Source organism: Ambystoma mexicanum, chromosome 2p (assembly GCF_040938575.1).
Source record: "Ambystoma mexicanum isolate Mex_15411 chromosome 2p, UKY_AmexF1_1, whole genome shotgun sequence".
Classification (NCBI taxonomy): domain Eukaryota; kingdom Metazoa; phylum Chordata; class Amphibia; order Caudata; family Ambystomatidae; genus Ambystoma; species Ambystoma mexicanum.
In genome coordinates this window covers 1,418,531,867-1,418,551,848 of record NC_090923.1, presented here as the reverse complement: position 1 = coordinate 1,418,551,848, position 19,982 = coordinate 1,418,531,867, and the positions used below count along the sequence as shown (strand labels likewise).

Below are 19,982 nucleotides of genomic sequence, written 5' to 3'. Positions count from 1 at the left end.
ACATCTATCAACGATCCTTGTGATGCCCCAAAGTCCTACTGTTTAGTATCTCGGTTGATATTGCAGAGAAAATCTTTGATATACATCTTTTAAGATACATTGAGATACATTGAAAAATGGGTAGAGCATGAAAGGTTAATTTCACTGTGGCAAGCAGACTTTTCTCAAGGTTTTCCCCACTATGTTAGTATTAGTTTTGGCCTATTGGGTTCAAAGGTTCACTTTCCTACCAGTAAAGAAGATGTGGGTGTGTTATATTGACTGTTCAGCCTCATTTAATCACATAAACCGTAGAAGATTTTATCAAAGCCTGTCAATATGCCTGTTGGTTCTGCCTTGTTCACGTTTGAATCCAATACCAGGCAGGGACAACCCTGCAGACATCTTGACAACTAAAACCAACGTTACAGGCAAACTATATCAAAAGTGCATACTTACACCTAAATGTTGACAAATATGTCTCACAAAGAAATCCACATTTGTTCTAAGCTGAATTGGCCAAATTGGCTCTGTTATGAAAATGATGACATCACCATGGTAAGGTAGGATTGTTTTTTAGCGATTTCAGTTTCAATGCCTTAAAGAAAATTACATCCAACAAAACTGGTTATTTAAGCATGAAACCACACAACGGGCGGGGTCGTTACCGGGTTAGGTACTGCAATCCGGCTGAGTTACAGGCCCAAGCGAAGCAAGGGCATTAACGATAGCCCTTGGGCATTACTAGACCTGAGGGGTTCATTGCTATTAGCATCCTGCAATGCTTTTCCGGGATGCTAATAGTGGTATTTTTTTTAAGATGAAAAACAACATGGTTGCTGTTTCCCAACTTGAAAAACACTACAAAACAAGATGGCCATCATGGACAAGGGAGAAGGGAATTACACGTTCCAAGGTGCCAATGCCAAGACAGGGCTGCGCCGGGAACACTGAGTGTTCCCAGAGTTGGGGATGGACGAGGAAGCTGCAGGTAAGTGAGGTGGGGGCGGATGTGGTATGTGAACATTAGGATTGGGGCGAAGAGGATGCAGAGAATCGCAGGGTGCACTTACCTGCTCTCCAGGCAGGGAAGGGTGTGACCTCACACTTCCGAGGAGGTGCAGAACGGGGTCTTTGCCATGAGTTAAAGACCTTGTTCTGAGCTTCCTGATTGGCTGGAAGGCCCCTGTAACCCGCCCATCCCCTCTACCCCACCGGTGAGCAAATTTGAAAAAGACATCTAAAGATTTATGGGACTATGTGTGAAAGAGTTGGTTAATAAATCCGATTGCCGTGTAGGAGGGCTCTAAATTCATTAAACGCAAGTGTGTATAAAAGTCAAATATGTTTGCAAAACAAGACATATTTTGCATGCAAACCAATGCAAATAAATGTGGTAAAATCAAAACGTGTATAATATCACAAATCAGATAATTACATACACTCTATTATAAAGGGGTAAGCATATTCATGGGTGTCACATTCACACTCCCCAACAGTTCTCATTCATGCGCAATAGCAATTCAATTAGCTTGCTTCCTTCAAAAGGCTGTCCAGGGAGAATGCCAGTCTAAGACTTCTGCTAAACTTCCAAATTCTAACCCATAATGAAGCAACACAGAACCTTCTCGAACACCCTGCCCTCTGTCTTCCTTGAAGAGGGGCTTTAGCATCCTTAAGTGAGAACAGTAAGGGCAGAGGAAGTACAATTCAGTCAGTCACTGTCTCTATTGTGCCGTTGTCACATGCACAAGAGAACTCCCATTCCGCCAAACTGGGAGGTGATCCAGTCGTAGATTCTTAAAAAGTGAACGCACAATGAGGTAGATCATGTCCACCAATTACTCAGCTGCAAACATAGAATAATCCAAAGCCTGCAACCATGGATACTGTTATGTGATCATTCACTGCTCATCAGTCTCTTTGCGGGTCCTTCTGCTCCTCTATTCTTATGTGGATGACCCCTCACAGACCCTCTATTTGTTCCGAGTGCTCGCTTGTCTTGCTGTAGTACTGGCTCCAGCTGCCTGCCCCTGGCGTCAGAGCAGCGTGATGCATGGCGCACAGCCAGTGGGAGGATCCTCAACTCATGCGCGTGCAGAGAGCATGAATTCCAGAGGATCGGTCAGTGTGGAGAGCTCCCACCGCATGACCGGCTCGCTCTTGCTCAGCATTTCTGCATGAGTCACTGCTCTAACATTAAAAGCAGGCTGTTCCACACTTACTTTCTGCCTGCTTGTTGTCCATGCTTGCTCTTTCTTGTGTCCAAGACAATATATTATTAACTGTGTGTTTTATGGAGTAATGCTTCGGAAATAAACATATTGCCATAAAGAGCTCAACTATAAAGAAATATTGCCATTTACAGTGAGGCATGGATCACAAGGTCAAGGGTGGAACAGCCCTAAAGAAGTTATCTATAGCCCGTAGCCCAGTATGGAAAAAGATTTGAAACTAAAACTATGGAGCACAGAAAATTGAGTAAAACCAGCCTGTGGCAACTATGGCGAGTTTCCTAAAGTTATTTTATTACTTTAATCGTTAAGCCTTTGTTTGCAGCACCTTGCCCCCTAATCACTGCGACTGACCAGTGTTAAATTGGTACAATGAAAAGAAACACAAAAGAGACTCTTGGTGCGCTCCAATTTACTTATTTTTTGTTTAGCATTGGTTGGTGATTAAACAAAAATAACAATAGCTTGTTTACAGTTACTTGTGACACATATGTCTGAACATTTTTTGATTGCGCTATGGAGCACTTGGCATAAACCCTGGCATAAACCCTGTCAGCAGAGGGCATTGTGCACCCATGAACCCCCAGTTTAGAAAAACCATAATGAAGTAGAATGGTGTCGCTAAAGAAAGGATATCCGGGTGCCGGGAGGTGGATGAAGATGACCGGGAAATGTTGATGAAATTATCCCATCCATCTATAGAGGTCTTGGTGCTTTCTAATGGCGCTCACCAAGCCCACATGTAATCCACTTTAGCATATATTATTTTTCTTTAAATCTTAGCCGACATTCGTGACGATTTGCCCCTTGCACTACTTGCCGGAGGCAAAGCTTGTGAGTGACTTCACAAACTCAGCATGTGTCCCGCGGGAATATGTTGAACTTGGACTTTTCAGTGTGCCCCGGGTGACTGAGAAAGTACACGTCTGCCATTTTGCAGGAATAAACTGATTTCATCCGGCATATACAACAAGCCCCACATAGGGGACCAGAACTGCATCAGGGGGCGGAAGCCCCAAGCTCCTTTCCTGGGGAGGATGGAACCAGATGTTGAAAGAATCCATCATCATGCCACGGCAGTCAATCATCAAGTGGTGTGATGGAATCAGGGAAAGCGATGACAGACTATTATAACAATGCCATGGACATTATTGGTTGGGGAGACAGGAGCAGCTTGCTGGAAGATCTACCTAAAACACTTCGAAAATATGGGTTCAAGTGTCTTGAGGGGCATAAGGGGAGCCAGACTGGTGGGCGGAGAGGGTTTTTTTGGGTTTGCGGGGTTAGGGTGGGATGCTGGTTTTTGACCTTGCAAGACCACAATGCTCCAAGGGCTCAAATGGCTGCTGTTTGAATCACGTTAATAGCATCAAGCAGAATCCAGAGCTCGGACAAGACAGCACAGGGCCATGGAGATTGTTCTAGCACTGACCTCTAGAGAAGAATTGCAATAATGCCAATGATTAGCCTGGTGATAAGCTAAATAAATTCCAGACTTTTCCTTAGAAAATAGAGCCACTATGCTCTGTTCTCAAGAAAGGCACTGAGCTCCATTGATGCAATCCGTAACAGAAGGCCTTTAAAAGGGTCAAAACGCACATCCTGAAGGCAGCTTGCGTCGAAAGCATTGAGCGGAAACTAGAGACATGCGTTACAGTTGACGTCAGTGCCTACGACCTAGGAGCAGATCGGTCTATCAGTGTGTACACTACACACTCATCCTCAAGGAATGTTTGGACTTTTGCATTTTGCCTGTGGAGCCTCGACATGCAGTCAGACAGGTTATTTTTTTCAAAGCTGGTAGCAGACTGATGGAGAGGGTATATCCCTGTAGTTTCCCAACTAGCCTTGCCAATCTCATAAAGGACGATTTGGTTTCCAAGGGCTCAGCAGGTGGACCAAAGGTTTTGGGTCAGTGTTTAGGTTGATTGTGTTCCTCCATATTTACATAAAGTAATGTTTGGTGACCCATGTGCAACCTAACATCTCCTTTTGAATTACAGAAGAAGTTTGTTCTGCCGCAGACAAGGATTTTGAAGCAAATGTCCCTCTGCATTCCTCCTTGCAACATGTCTGCTCATAGGTGGCTCCTTGGTCTTAGGCACTGACGTCGCCTGTAACGCATATCTCTAGTTTCAGCGCATTGGACTTGAGGCTTGTAGCCTCCACGATGTGCGATTTTACCCTTTTAAAGACCTTCTGTTGAGGTTTGGTAAGGCAAGAAATGTACATGTCCATCAAATACATTTTGCGGAGGGCCAAGAAGAATCCAGACAAACGCAGGGAGCCATATGGCCAGCATTAATCCACTCATGTCTCTGAAGTACAAAGTGGGCACTGGGTCAAAATAAGATTCAATCAACAGAATGATGATGTCCCTCTCCTCAATCTTGCACCCCCATGACTGTGGTCAAAAAGGGGCACAATGGTGTCCTCAGCGATGACATCATGGTGCGGATCTTGGAGTGTGCATCTCTCCACAGCGAGACATACAATGAACAGACAGAAGTCCATCATGAGAATGACAACAACCCCAAAGCCAGCATGAGCATTGGATCCACTCTGCTTCATGAGGCAGAGGCAGGAACACACTGCACGGGCAAGTGCCCAGATGACATTCAAGAAAGCCAGTCAGTGCAGAAGGCATTCTCTGCTTGATGGGTCTGCTCCTGCACCCCAATTCTGCACAGGTTATTGCTGTAACTTACGCTTAACTTGAGCTGGCTGTCCTTGCTCGCGGTTTCTTGTATCTCGGGCCATTCAGCACAGTACGCTTGTTATTTTATGAAATAGACAGGACCGGTACAATAAAAAATAAATCATAACAAAGTATTCTTACCAGTTATTGCAGCCATCATTCCTTGGAATGCTCTCCCCAGGAAGGTGCCTTTCCCCCGTCAAAAGGTCAAGGCAGGTGCATTCCTTCCTGTCCACGCAGACTGTGCCGTTTTCAGACAGAACCTGCCCACTTGGGCAGTAGCAGCCGGGCTCACAGCTCCACGCGCAGTGCTAGATGTGGAGAAGAAGCAGGCGGTGAGAGAGTGAAAGTAGTATACCTGCAACCTGTGGTGATAAATTCATATCCTCCTATGTCTTTGCATAGTATGTTAGGTTATGTCCTAACCTATTAGCCTTTCATGTTCTGTTCTGTTCTGTTCTGCCTTATATTTACTAGTTATGTTACATCATAATATGTAAGTATATATAGCATGCACTGAGAAATTAATCAGCTCTAGGTGTCTTCTAAGACAGGGTGTAGAGTTTGGGGGACAAGAGTATTCATCCAAATGTTTTAACGGCCACACTGTAAAAAATGAACCCCGCAATTCTAAGCCTGTACCTTCTACAGTTAAAATGCCGAGAAGAAGGGATGGCCAATCCTAAAGAGAAAGTAGGGAACCTATGAATGGGATTGTTATTTTTTAAATAAGTATGTCCAACACTTCATGTGAATTATTTGGGTAACTCATTTTATTCAGAAACATTTCCCCTAAACATGAAGGATACCCTTCGGCGTGCATAACATACAGTATGGTTGTTTAGATGACGATGTGTCAACTGTGGGTGGGCAAAGATTCACCCAGTGGGCAGTTTCAAATGAGAAGAATATAGAAACAATGTCCAGGGGAATTCCAGCAGCATATTTTTTCTTTCATCTGCATTTACCAGCAAGAAAAAAGCTATTGGGATTTAACAAAGACGTATACACATGGTTTTGATTTGATCATTAAAATGTGAGGCTCGAATGATTTTAATTAACAATTTTAATATCCAATTGTGAGTTAAATGGTTATAATTCTTATTATTCAATTTCCACTCAAGCCATCAGGTATTAGAAGGAGGTCGTGCGGGAGGTCGGTGTCCTTGGGTCTTGGCAAGATCGACTATTTATGTATGTTGTATGCTGATGACATGCAGTCGCCGGAAGCACGTTCCAAAGCATTCACCTTTGTTAAATTTGCCTAAAACTAATTAACCTAAGACTTTTCACCGATTTGTAATTGCCCAGTGTTCAAAAGTTGAAGTAAATCCTCTTAAGGCCTCCCGCCGCCCAACGGTTCTTTCATACAAGTAAATACCTTTGTTCACTCTCTTTGACTTTAATTCATTTAACTTTTTTCTATGAGCGCAGAGTTTTCTGAATTCGTTTAGGTAAATGGCAACAAGCTGAAGACATTTATTTCAAAAGAAGAGAAACTGAAGCCTCATAACTAAGTCTGCTAAACCTATGTGATTAGATTGGGGTATTAACCAAATTGACCTTTTACAATTGACCTTTTGTACTATTTGACCTAATTATAGTGGTTCTAATTGACCTTTATATTATTTTAGTTATTTTATAAATGTATTTGGTTGGTTTTGGATTATAAATAAGGGGATTGGGTGGGGGTTGCAGGGGTTTCGGATTGGGTGGGGGGTTGCGTGGGGTTCCCCCCCCCGCACATATGTCCTAATTGACATTATAAATTAGGTAAATTCTCCTGAGGTCAATTTTCCCAAGGTCAATTGTGAAAAGGTCAATTAGAATACATCCAATAAAGCAGACAGGTATTGTGTTGCTTCAGTGATTAGAGTCTCAGACTTCAAAGGGATATCTGATTTCACTGAATACCTGTGCCTGAAATCCACGGAGGATCGGACCAACTACATTAGATTGAATATGGGTCAACTAAGGTGCATTTCAAATCAGGAACATCTATGCAGAGGGAAAGAAAGCAAAAATAAGAACCTTTAGGGACAAGGGTGCATTGAAAATATTGATCCTTCCCCAATTCCTGAATGTAGTTGAACAGATGTTGGTGAGGAGTCGGGGATCAATGAACAAGCACAAAGGTGAGATTCCTGGTTAAATCCTTCCCTTCGGGTCAAGGGAAAGGTCCCATGAAAGTTGCTGCCTGAAAAAAGAGGATTCGGTTTTCCAAATTCTTCAGCCTGTCCTACATCCGACAAAGCACTGGCTTAAGATTCCTTTGAAAAATACAGAATAATGGGTCTCTATAGAGATAAACAAGTTACAGGCCTTATGGATAATGCCCGTTCTGTTGGATCCAATGTCTCCTCCGCAGATTCATTATTTTTAAAAAGTTCAGTCTACAGGAGAACTCTCAGAACAAATTACATGATGCAACATGATGTCCGGTGGTACCACCTACATCTGTGGTGCCGCAAGGACATCCTTGTGGTCTCCACATGAAGCAACCGTGTCCAGGGTATAAGTAGCACTGCCTGTCCCAACCCCAACAGTTCCCTAGATACCTCCTGATGCAAGTAGACTGGGAATATTCCAAGTTGAATGAGGGGAGTTGATCAGGCAGATAGGAATCTGCAGGGGAGACATTGTAAACATTAAAAGCAACATTACACGTAAGGTACGCAACTTGTAAATCAAGTGGATACTATCTCCTCTGCAGAATCCTTATCTGTGAACGATTCACGCTGCAAAACCTAGCCACTTAGGAAGGAGCAGCCTCACATTCACCAGGCCAATGACAAGAACTGTTTGCTACACCACAGAACTTCCAAACTAGGCGTGAGCCCAAGTGCCTGAATTCAGTATTGCGAATATGTGCAGAGTCGAACAAGTCACTGCCATGCAGACGGCACCCCTCTGAGGAGGGTGGTCAAACCTGCACCACCGCAGGTGGAATACACCAGATGTCTTGTGTGCCAACTCATAAAAAGTGGTAAGGCGTGTCACAATTCATTTGGAGATGATCTGCTTGGTCAGAGCCACCCCCCTGGAAGTATGGCCAAGATTAACAAACAGCTGTATATGCATTCTTTATTCGTCCAACATGGTTATGTAATGACTCAGGGCTCTTCTAGGGTTCAGACTGTGTAGTCTCTTTCCTCCTTGGAAGGATGAGGCAGAGGGGTAAAGCCAGAAGTTGTATCATCTGATTGATAGGGTGTAAGGTAATCACTTTCAGTAGAAAGGAGGCTTCACTCGAAACATGACCTTGTCCTTTGTGATGACTGTTTAAGACAGGCAAGCTGACAGAGACTGTAACTCACTCAACCTGCCTCTCCAATGTTTTAGGAACATAATCAGCAGTTTTCACAGTGAGAAACTCAATTGCCTAAATGCACTAGCTGCAAGTCACCAACAGTAAATTGGAGCATTTCCCAATGCATTCTCATGATGCTTTGCCCACAATATAAGCCAGTATAAAAACATGTTCATGTTGGCTGTGCCCATACATTTCCATGCTGGATGAACCAATATATGCCAGCATTCCTATAGAAGAACATACTAATACTTGTGTTGTGCAAAATGCCAGTAATATGGCAGTATACCAGAATAAGAACATACTCATGTTAACTTTGCCTATAAAAATGCCATCCCACAATAGGTAAACATGTTCAAACTGACTGCAAAGTATGGTCCAGTCTAGACACATAATAACAAGTATCATGTTTGCTTTATCCTTGATACCCAGAATAAAACACCATCCCACAATAAGAAAAAGTGAGACTGTCTGCACCAAAATGCTAGTCTAGCCACATAATAACACTTATTCTCCTACCTTTTCATAGGCACCCAGAATAAATACTATGCCACTGTAAGGAATAGCTAGACTAGCTGCGTCAAAATACCAGTCTAGCCACATAATTCATTTGACATACCATTGTTTTTTTTCCCCAATCCACCAAAATCAGCACCCTTGCCAGAACAAAACACACATGCACCCGCATCCCTGGCATATACAAGCAGGCCATTCTCAGACTGCTTCCGTAATGTGCCTTGCAAGGCTAGGGAAGCAGAACGCTATGTTGGGCACCATTGCGCTTGCACGATGGGGAGCTATTTCCCTTTGACAGTTTAAGCCAGTCCAGGAGCGCTGACCCACTTTTTCATTTGTTGCCTGAGCCAATGTTATGCCCCAGTATGTCCCTGGTGCCTGCCTCTCAAACGTTTGGTGTCACCACTGTCTGGTGCACACACACCATCCAAGGCATTCAGTCTGCAGCCTACTGATCATGTACGCCCACACATTGCTCTCCCCTGGCAGATGGAATGCCTGCACAGAAATGAGCATTTCGCATAACCACACTCAGAGTGTCTGAGCTTCTCGGCACAGTTTAAGGGAGCCCACCCCACACCAGTTAAGATTCTGTGCCAGAGTGGGGCTCACTGGCAACATATGCCCCGTGGACCCCTTGCCTTGCCAGACGAACCAGCAAAAAAACAGATGCTATCAGACACAGTGACCTCAGCATCATTCCGGCTGCAATCATGATTCCTGGCTTAAAACTGGCAACGTGTTCCTGCTGGCTTGAACGGTTTCTGGCGGTGGCAAAGCCTTCATCTAAACTGCATCCAGCACGGCGCTGATCATTTTCAGTTGCACAGCGTTAGTGGTGCAAATTTTACTTTTTTATGTTCCACACAATTCTCCAAGATTTCAGTAACGAGTCATTGAATTATGGATATCTACCTACACCTGCCAGACGCAAGTGGACCATGCCCACCAGCTAGGAGAAGACTCAGCACCGATGTTAAGACGAAGGGCAACACCTTGAATTGCCAATGACTGCCTGCTGCCACAAACCAAAGGCACCTTTGGTGATCTAGTAAAATTCAGACATGGAAATTCGAGAGTGCCCTTAGGATTTGGAACAGCAGTACTACTTTGAAGCTTTTGCATGTATTTGTTCAGGCCCCTCATGTCCATAATTGTTCTTACCTTTCCTGGCTCTTCCTTGGAAGTTAGAAGAAATCTTGTTTACATTTGTGCATGTGATTACTTGTGGCCCTCTTTTTTAGGGCCTCGTCTCCCACAGATCTGAGCATCTGACGCTGATGCTGGGGGAATGATCTATTTTGATAGGAAATCTGTGTGAGAATGAAATCCATTCAAGAGATGTCCGTGTCCGGTAGAATGGCGCTTTTGCAATCAGTGCTTTGCGCGCTTTTGCGTAGTATTCCCGCGTTCTCTGGAAGGTAATCTCAGAGGCCGCTGCCCACCTACCGGAAGTTGAAGTCATGGACAGCTGCCAGGGTATTGTGAATGACGGTAAGGAGATGGCATGCCAAGCCCTCCCAGCTGGCCTTGACATGGCGGATTGCGTTTGGTAGATTGATGGAGGCGCCAATGGTATGTCGAAGAGCTTCATACCTTTGAGGATCGAACTTCACATCGAATGTGTAGTCTAAGCTCCTCTAAGTGGCCTTCAGAAGTGAGCATCTTCTTGGACAGAGGGCTGATGATTTCTCGGAGACATTTAAGGACACGCCGGGACTGGTAGCCCAGCAGATGGCCAAGCAATCCTTTTCATTCAGTTTTTGGGGGCAGGGTATTTTGGCCTTACACAACCTTTAAGAGAAAGGCGCAGTTGTCCTAAGCGAAGCAAGGGCAGAGAAGGTTCTCTCGCCTCCGCAGGGGCCAACTAAAGGCCAACCTTCTTCAGCCTGGACTTTGGGGAAGTGTCGAAGCCTCGTTGTTCTCCCTGGATGCTTCGGTTGGAGGACGTATCTGGGTACTGCAGCAGGTGGCAGCAGGTTACTCCTCTCTTTCCTGCTGCACTGGGCAATCTAAGGGAAATGTCAAGAAAGGAAGACTATAGCCAATTTCCACTATCGGCAGGATGCAATGGTCCATGATCATAGTCGCCCACTCCCTAACAAGGTCCCTAGCCTGCCTCCAGTAGCATAGCATGCCAAAGCCCAGGTCAGTTCAACTTTGAAGGGACAGTTGATCCCTGAGAAGCACTCTGTTAGATAGCTGCCTTCTCCTGGATCCCGCCTCTTGCAGGTATCCTAAACAGCTAAAAACACCAGAGGGGTGCCCCTGCCAAAACAAGCCTTCTCTAGGGACGTGTGCATTGACTGCTACTGCTAAGTGGAGAAAAACAGATTTGGTGTGACTGGATAACCCTGGGACTTGTCCATCTGTCTTGAATCTTGACACTTTTTCAAGATATGATCCACATTGGGATCTAGGCGATCAATGCAACCACACATAATTGCGACGGCAGAAAATGCCGATTTTTTTGTCTTTTTTTAATTAAACCCCCTTTACACAACATAGATATGCGGGGGGGAGACCCCTGCAACACCCCATATTACTATAATATCCCACCCCCCCCATATATGTATGCAGTATGAAGGGGGTGTTAAAACAGTCGGGCATTTCGGCTGTCGAAATTATGAGGGCAACATTTTGGGCCATTACCTCCAGATTGTCGCCATAAAACTTATCTCCTTAGAATGTTATGTCCATAATTTTAGCTTGGATATCAGGCGAAAAGCTGGGCAGCCACAGCGAACCATGACATCTCATCCTTGCGGATATCACTTTCCCCCAGGTCACCCAATCCACAGTGTCCAGACCCACCTGCATAATATGTCTGCAAGACTTAGTCATCAGCAACCACCTATATCATTGCCTTTCGGCTCTCTGAAGGCATGTGTTCAGTCAACCTCTTCAACACCTGCCAAAAGGCAACCTGGTAACTTCCCAGAGTTGTGGATGCATTCCATGACCACAAGGGTATTGAACAAGATGTAAAGACCTTGGCAATGGCAGGAATACATTTCAGCTCTCCATCTGGAGGCAGAGTTGGGAACACATTAGGGTGTCGCCTGGAGTGCACCTCTAATGAGTCCCCCACCAGGTGATGAAAAAGATATGTGGAGTCCCACTCCATTGGCCTGTACTTTTCTAAGAGGTTTTCTATTTAGGGCCGGGTCAGAAGCTGGCTTCTCCCAAACGTCAATTGTATTCTTTAAGCACTTCCAAAAAGGGAGGCCTAGCTGATCTTTCTTAGGGCTCTCTTGTATCACATTTGCAACGTTGTCCTTCTTGCCTTGCTCAGTAGTGTCTGAGACATCAATGTCCAGTGCTTTGACCACTAGTCTCAGAAGGCCCATATAGGATGGAAATTCAGAATGAGGGCCTGCATGCACTTTTTTCCGTGAACTTGACCTGAAATGCATTGTTGAGGACATCTGAATCCACATCACCATAGTTGTTTTCTACAAAGTTCCTGAGCCCGGAAACAGTATTTCTGAGCCCTCAAAAAGTGTTTTCCCAGTCACTGATATCATATTCATCATCCTTCCTCAGGAAGGTGTCAACTCTCCTACCTATCTCTAAGTACGGGGTCCCATCCCGAAAGCCACTCAGCCTCCACTACAACTGCAGAGTATTGTCCGGCACAGCACCCAGCATCATGGCCGCCACTTGCAGTGCCATTTTCACTGTCCTTGGTTCCATGGAGTCGGTAGAGTTGTCCATGTCAAAATGGGCCAGCAATAATGGCCTTCTGGTCCACACCTGTTTTAGGAAACCCAGATGTCCCTGGCACCCCAAGACTCTACTAAGTAACAGTACACAACAGGCATGGTGGACAGTACTGTTATCGGCTAGCACCTTTATGCTAGTATAGCTAATACTTCATGACATAGGAATTCTGAATTCCACAACACCACCAGGCCCATGAACGTTTTTGGTGCCGGCAATGACCTCATTGGTGGCCCTTTTCTCTGTATTGTCTGAGTGCTTATGCTTTGAAGATCTCGAGGCGCACCTGTGCTGAGACCTCTTCCTATGTCTCTCTACCTTGGAGCCAGCAGAATGACGCCAGTAGGAGTCCCTCCCCCATAGATCCTCGGATTTCACCCACTCCAGCTTCCTTGACCTCCCAGCAGTGGGCTGGTCTTCACTTCTCCTCCAACATGAACAGGCCATGCTCCCTGGAACACCTGGCCTTTTAGGCTAAGCCTCAGCAGGTCACACTAACACTGCTTGTGCTGCCGTGACGAGTCTCCAAGCACCATGTGCACCAATTGTGGGGGTCAGTGATAGACAACATCAGCGCCTAGATGCCTTCAGGCTGGGTGCGCTATATAAATCGCATAAATAAATAAATGGAGCATTTGTCATAGGCTTCAAAGCCAGAGGGCTTCTTTTTCATTTTGTATAATGCTTTGGCAAAATAGCAAATGAAATACGAAAATAAACATCTAAATTCAAACTTGAGTGACTGTTGGAACACAAGTCCCTGGGCTTGTTCGAAAGTTCCACTACCTGTAGAATTAGAAAAGGGACTAATGACCCTGGGATATGCACCACAACTAATAAATACCCTGGATACCTTCACTTCCAATGAGGGCTACGAGAATGCTTTTATGTCACTGCGTGCATCGGTGCTGCCACCAGGTGCCATGTGAGCGGGCTTTAGACATAGGCTAGAAACATAGATGGTAAGGGATCAGCAAAGGAGACAGTATCCATTAGGAAAATAATTTATACTTAGGAATTCATAGTATGACTATACATTTCTCATTGCTATCTAGATGCACAATGATGTTATAAAACGGTTTGCTGACAAACAGGGCCACCAGTAACCTACCAAATTAAAGAAACTCATTGAAACCAATGTGACTAAGGGACACCCTGCTTAGGAATATGCTTCAAGATACAGAGGCGCAGTGAGCGGAAAATACCTGGTCAAACACAAAGAAAGCAAGTCCATAGGCCAAGAGAAGGCTGGTTTGACTTTCAATAAAGTGTGAAAGAAGAAAGACGTTTCATTTCATGTATTAGGGATGTTGGTTGATCAGGAGCTTTTTTCTAGCATTGGGGTTCATTGTGTGAAACAGAGGACAGGATTGAACTAGGCGGGCCTTCATGGGACAAGGAGATTGGAATAGAATTGCTTTCTTTGGAATATCCCTCCATCTTTAGGCACATAGGGGGTAATTCATAGAATTTAGCGCACAAGTGGCGCACGAGGCTGGCGCACAGTGTGCGCGTGCGAATCTCTGCGCCAGCCACGTGCGCCAAAATCCATTTCCGCGCACAGTGTATTCCTGGATTTTAGCTACCAAATCCAGCTGTGGCGCACAGCGGCGCAGCGACCCTGCAGAAGCGCCAGTTACGCCCCCAAGAACGCCCCTCGCACACGGAAAAGCCATCAAAATCCCCAATCCAGCGCAAAGGGCTGCGCTAACCCTGTACCAGTATACATGGCCGCCACACAGCACACAGCAAGCGGGGTACGTGTATTACCGGGGTTCGCGGGAAGTTTCACACGCGATTGGCCCTGTGCGAGTGGGGTACGTGTTTTACTGAGGTTCGCGGAAAGTTTATCACGCGAAAGGGCCTGTGCGAGTGGGGTACGTGTATTACTGGGATTCGCGGGAAGTTTCACACGCGATTGCCCCTGTGCGAGTGGGGTACGTGTATTACTGGAGTTCGCGGGAAGTTTCACACGCGAAAGGGCCTGTGCGAGTGGGGTATGTGTATTACTGCGGTTCGCGGGAAGTTTCACACGCAAAAGGGCCTGTGCGAGTCGGGTACGTGTATTGCTGGGGTTTGCGGGATGTTTCACACGCGATTGGCCCTGTGTGAGTGGGGTATGTGTATTACTGGGGTTCGCGGGAAGTTTCACACGCGATTGGCCCTGTGCGAGTGGGGTACGTGTATTACTGGGGTTCGCAGGAAGTTTCACACGCGATTGGCCCTGTGCGAGTGGGGTACATGTATTACTGGGGTTCACAGGAAGTTTCACACGCGAAAGGGCCTGTGCGAGTGGGGTACGTGTATTGCTGGGGTTTGCGGGAGGTTTCACACGCTACTGCCCTGTGCGAGTGGGATACGTGTATTACTGGGGTTCGCGGGAAGTTTCACACGCGATTGGCCCTGTGCGAGTGGGGTACGTGTATTACTGGGGTACGCAAAAAGTTTCACACGCGATTGGCCCTGTGAGAGTGGGGTATGCGTATTACTGGGGTTCGCAGGAAGTTTCACACGTGAATTGGCAGTGTGGGTCCTCCCAGGTGTGCCCTCCACCCCATCCACGGCCCCTGCAGGCAACCCACAACACAGGGGACTACCCTGCACCTCTGGGCATGCCCCCTAGCCAGCACACATGTCACCTTCCACTAGTGATCACCATGTCCCCCTGCACTCCCACCCCCCAGCAGTGACAGGCACCTTCCAGCAGGCCCCCACTCATGTCCCACTCATGTCCCCCTGCACCCCCACCCCCCAGCAGTGACAGGCACCTGCCAGCAGGCCCCCATTCATGTCCCCCTGCACCCCCACCCCCCAGCAGTGAGGGGCACCTGCCAGCAGGCCCCCACTCATGCCCACTCATGTCCCCCTGCACCCCCACCCCCCGGCAGTGACAGGCACCTGCCAGCAGGCCCCCACTCATGTCCCACTCATATCCCCCTGCACCCCCATCCCCCAGCAGTGAGGGGCACCTGCCAGCAGGCCCCCACTCATGTCCCACTCATGTCCCCCTACACCCCCACCCCCCAGCAGTGAGGGGCACCTGCCAGCAGGCCCCCACTCATGTCCCCCTGCACCCCCACCCCCCAGCAGTGACAGGCACCTGCCAGGAGGCCCCCACTCATGTCCCACTCATGTCCCCCTTCCCCCCCTCCCCCCAGCAGTGAGGGGCACCTGCCAGCAGGCCCCCACTCATGTCCCACTCATGTCCCCCTGGACCCCCAGCAGTGAGGGGCACCTGCCACCAGGCCCCCACTCATGTCCCACTCATGTCCCCCTGCACCCCCACCCCCCAGCAGTGAGGGGCACCTGCCAGCAGGACCCCACTCATGTCCCACTCATGTCCCCCTGCACCCTCACCCCCCAGCAGTGAGGGGCACCTGCCAGCAGGCCCCCACTCATGTCCCACTCATGTCCCCCTGCACCCCCACCCCCCAGCAGTGAGGGGCACCTGCCAGCAGGCCCCTACTCATGTCCCACTCATGTCCCCCTGCACCCCCACCCCCCAGCAGTGAGGGGAACCTTTCAGCAGGCCCCCACTCATGTCCCCCTGCACCCCACCCCCCAGCAGTGACAGGCACCTGCCAGCAGGCCCCCACTCATTTCCCCTGAACCCCCACCCCCCAGCAGTGAGGGGCACCTGCCAGCAGGCCCCCACTTATGTTCCACTCATGTCCCCCAGCACCCCCACCCCCCAGCAGTGACAGGCACCTGCCAGCAGGCCCCCACTCATGTCTCCCTGCACCCCCACCCCCAGCAGTGAGGGACACCTGCCAGCAGGCCCCCACTCATGTCCCACTCATGTCCCCCTGCACTCCCACCCTCCAGCAGTGACAGGCACCTGCCAGCAGGCTCCCACTCATGTCCCCCTGCACCCCCACCCCCCAGCAGTGAGGGGCACCTGCCAGCAGGCCCCCACTCATGTCCCACTCATGTCCCCCTGCACCCCCACCCCCAGCAGTGACAGGCACCTGCCAGCAGGCCCCCACTCATGTCCCCCCCTACACAAAATAAAGAAGCACAATCATGGGCCACTTCTGCACCAAAAAACCACATCACGCCACCCCATTTTTGAGACGCAATGATTTCCCAATCCACCCCACACTGACATGACACATGTCCGTCACACAGATACACTGGTTGGCATTGATTGTGTAAACACACATTTTCACGTGCATCAACCCAATGAGCGAATCCCACACATGGAAATAAAATATGAATATGTATTATGTACAAAAATAAATAAATGAAATTAAATCATACAAAAATAGCAAACATGAAATGAAAAGCATGTGCAAAAGATGAGTGAATGAAAATTATAACCAATCCAAAAAAATTTGAAAGAAAAACAGTCCAAACTCTCCCTCCACCAACGCAAGTCCAAAGGAAAGGTAAAAAAAAAAAAATCAATTTTTTCATGTTCATAATGAAAAAAAAATTCAAATTATTCCATAGTCCAACTATTTACAATACATTGTTCCAAAAAAAAAATCCATTACTCCATGTCCATGATGAAAAAAAAATTCTAATTAATCCATGATCAAACTATTCACAATCCATTGTCCAAAAGAAAAATCCATGAATCCATGTGCAAAATCCAAAAAATAAATCAAATCAATCCATGAGCCCAACCAAACAAATGAAACCTACCTAAAAAACTACATAAACTTAAAACTATATACAAATGGTTGTGGCATTGTCCATTGACCACAAATAAAAGGAAAAGGAAAAGGAAACCTAACTCTAAAAACTATTTACAATGGCAGTGGGCTAGTCTGACGACTCACTTCCCGATTTTCCGGGGCTAGGGCATCATCGAACTCCTGCTCGATGTCCCGGAGGCGGTCCTCTTCCATGGCCCCGAGGGTTCGCATGGACGATGACATGTGGACCTCCAGGTCCCTGCGAATTGCCTCGAGGCACTCGGCCCGCCTCAGAGCCCTACGCATGGAGTTCTCCGCCCTGACCATTGTGAGCCGTGCCTCTTCTGCCCTCTGCCGCTCCGCATCTATAGCATGGCCTAACCGCTGCCACACGGAAGACACTTTCAGTCCTGGGCCCTCCTGCCCTCTGGCCGATGCCTGCCCCTCCGATGTTGAAGGCCCCGAGCCATCATGGCTCCCACCTTGTTGCTGCTGCTGCTGTGCCTATGCCTGTGCCCTGGCTCTTGCTGCCTGCACATCCTCCTCCGGCTGGGGTGCAGTTGTTGAGGTGGCCACCCCTGCTGGACGTCCGACTCCCGACTGTGGCAGGGATGTGTCCTCCATCAGCCTGGCCGCAGGTTCAGAGGCAGCTTCACAGGGTACCCAGGTGATACATGGGTGGGAAGATGGCATGGATGACGACTGGTGCATAGGGGGTTCAGGTGAGGAAGGGGTCGGAAGAAGGTCCAGCAAACGGAGGAATCCGGCCCTGGTGACCCGTCCCGGTAGGTCAATGCGGTCAACGAGGCATTCAAGTTGACGTGCAGTGTCCTCACGAAAACACTGCAGGTCACCTCGCATGCCCCGTTGACGCAACGCCATCCCACTCAGGACAGGCTCAACCCGGTCCCGGATAGACACGTCCGCAGGGAGAGGAAGGCCAGTTGTTGCAAGCGGATCCCCTCCCTGAAAACGGGTCTGGATTTAGGTATCCCTGCAGGTGCAGGATGATGCAGTCACAGGATCGGGGACAGGATTACACACAGGCACCTCCGCGGTGGCCTGTGCTGCCTCCTGTCCCTGCCTCTGCACTGCACCACTAGCACCAGTGGAATCTCCACCTCCAGACCCTGTGTCTGTCCCTTGCACGGCCTCCTCCTCCACCAAACCCCCCACCAACCTGGATGACTCCGTGCCATCTTCCTCCATCGGACCCTGTGGGGTCTCAGCTGCCCCTTCTGCTGCCGAGGAGTCCAACTCCGACCTCCGCCTCTTGGACCTACCCTTGGCAGCTGAGGCCTGGGACGCGGCACCGGACTTCTCACTCCGTGACGAGATGACAACCTGGGAGAAGAGCCGGGCCTTGCGTCTCCAGCTGGCGGCGCGATCCCTGCCGCTGTGCTCCACAGCACCCTCTCCGCCCTCTTCATCAGTTGAAGCTGCAGACAGGGAGAGATAAAACACCGGCATCAGGGCACTGTACAATGGACTGATACACACATGACAGTTGCACATGAGTGGCAGTGTCAAACTTCAGACATGGCATCACAATCCCCAACACACATGTCATTTCAACTCACACACAGGAGCAATTCCACAGCCATATCACAACAGCCAGCACCATCCATACACATACAACAGCATGAGCATCCAAAGGTGAGCCAGACATTGCATGAAACACAGGGAGTGCAGTAGACATGCACACATGCCACCACACTTACATGCATGTCTACATCTCCTCCAACTGTTGCAGTGATGAGATCGGCATACATGTCAGATCTGTCATTCAGCCTTCTACATATCAGTGTCACATGCATCCATGTTGCATCACAGTTGCCCACTTGTCAAATACACACACATGCACATGTACACAGTGCAGATACATGCATTAGGAACCACCATCCATGCCACAACCATGCCAATGTACATACACAGAAATTCAAACATGTGTGCTCCCACACCTGCATTTGTCCAGCATGCTTACCAACACGTACACCATCAATGTGTCTCACACATGAGAGGACACACATGTGGCAGCCTCACGCCCATGTTCATACACATCCCTACATGGCCCTACAAAAACACATGTGCAACCTGAACACTACTGGCACACCACGACACGCACATCGTCCAATCACTCTGTATGAACACTTACCGCTCGACTTCAGACGGGTCTGCCTCTCAAGGATCTGGACATAGAGCGCTGGGCATAAGCGTTCCAGGACCCTCATTTGGTGGTCCGACAGCTGGCCCCGGCGCCCCTCGGCATCCGCTGCCTTCGCGAGGCGCCGGGCCTTGTTGAGGGTCCTTGACCTGAAGTCCTCCCAGCACTTCTTGACATGATGTAAGTCACGGACTGCCACCCCCCCGCGTTGATGGCATTCACGATGTCCATCCAGATCCTGGTCCGTCCTTAATTGTCGGCGCGCGAACTTCCAAAGAGGGCATCATACTGCCCCAGGACTTGCTCCACCAGGACACCAACTTCCCTGGCACTGAAGCTGGTGGCCTTCTGCCTCTCTGGCTGGGGGTTGCCAGTGCTGCCAGATGGTGTTGTGCTGGACATGGCAACCCCAGAGGCAGGAGTGGGTGGGCAACTGGGTCCTGGGGCTGGGCTGTGGAGCGATGGAATCCCAGTCGGGAGTCTTCGGTTCCAGCAGGGGTGGTCACAGCAACTGCACCCCTGGCTGACGTGCAGGCAGCAAATGGGAGGGCATGTGGGCAGCAGGCAGTCAGGCAGCAGCAGATTGCAGGTGGGAGCGTGCTCGGGGCTCTGGGGGGCAGTAATTCGGCCTTCTGGGCAGGAGCATGGTTTTCCGTGTGTTTTCGCGTGGCCAGCTTGATACGGAGTGATTTGGCACGTGAAAAAATTGCACGTCAGT

General features: G+C 48.5%; 1 protein-coding gene across 1 annotated transcript in view; it reads right to left on the bottom strand.

Moving 5' to 3' along the window:
- LOC138567897 (SCO-spondin-like) overlaps positions 1 to 19,982 on the bottom strand; it is a 1,036,222-nt gene that overhangs the window by 348,570 nt on the left and 667,670 nt on the right. Inside the window, exon 73 of the mRNA XM_069646396.1 lies at positions 5,053 to 5,222. Coding sequence (XP_069502497.1) covers positions 5,053 to 5,222 — 170 coding nt within the window. The remainder of the gene's footprint in view (positions 1 to 5,052; positions 5,223 to 19,982) is intronic.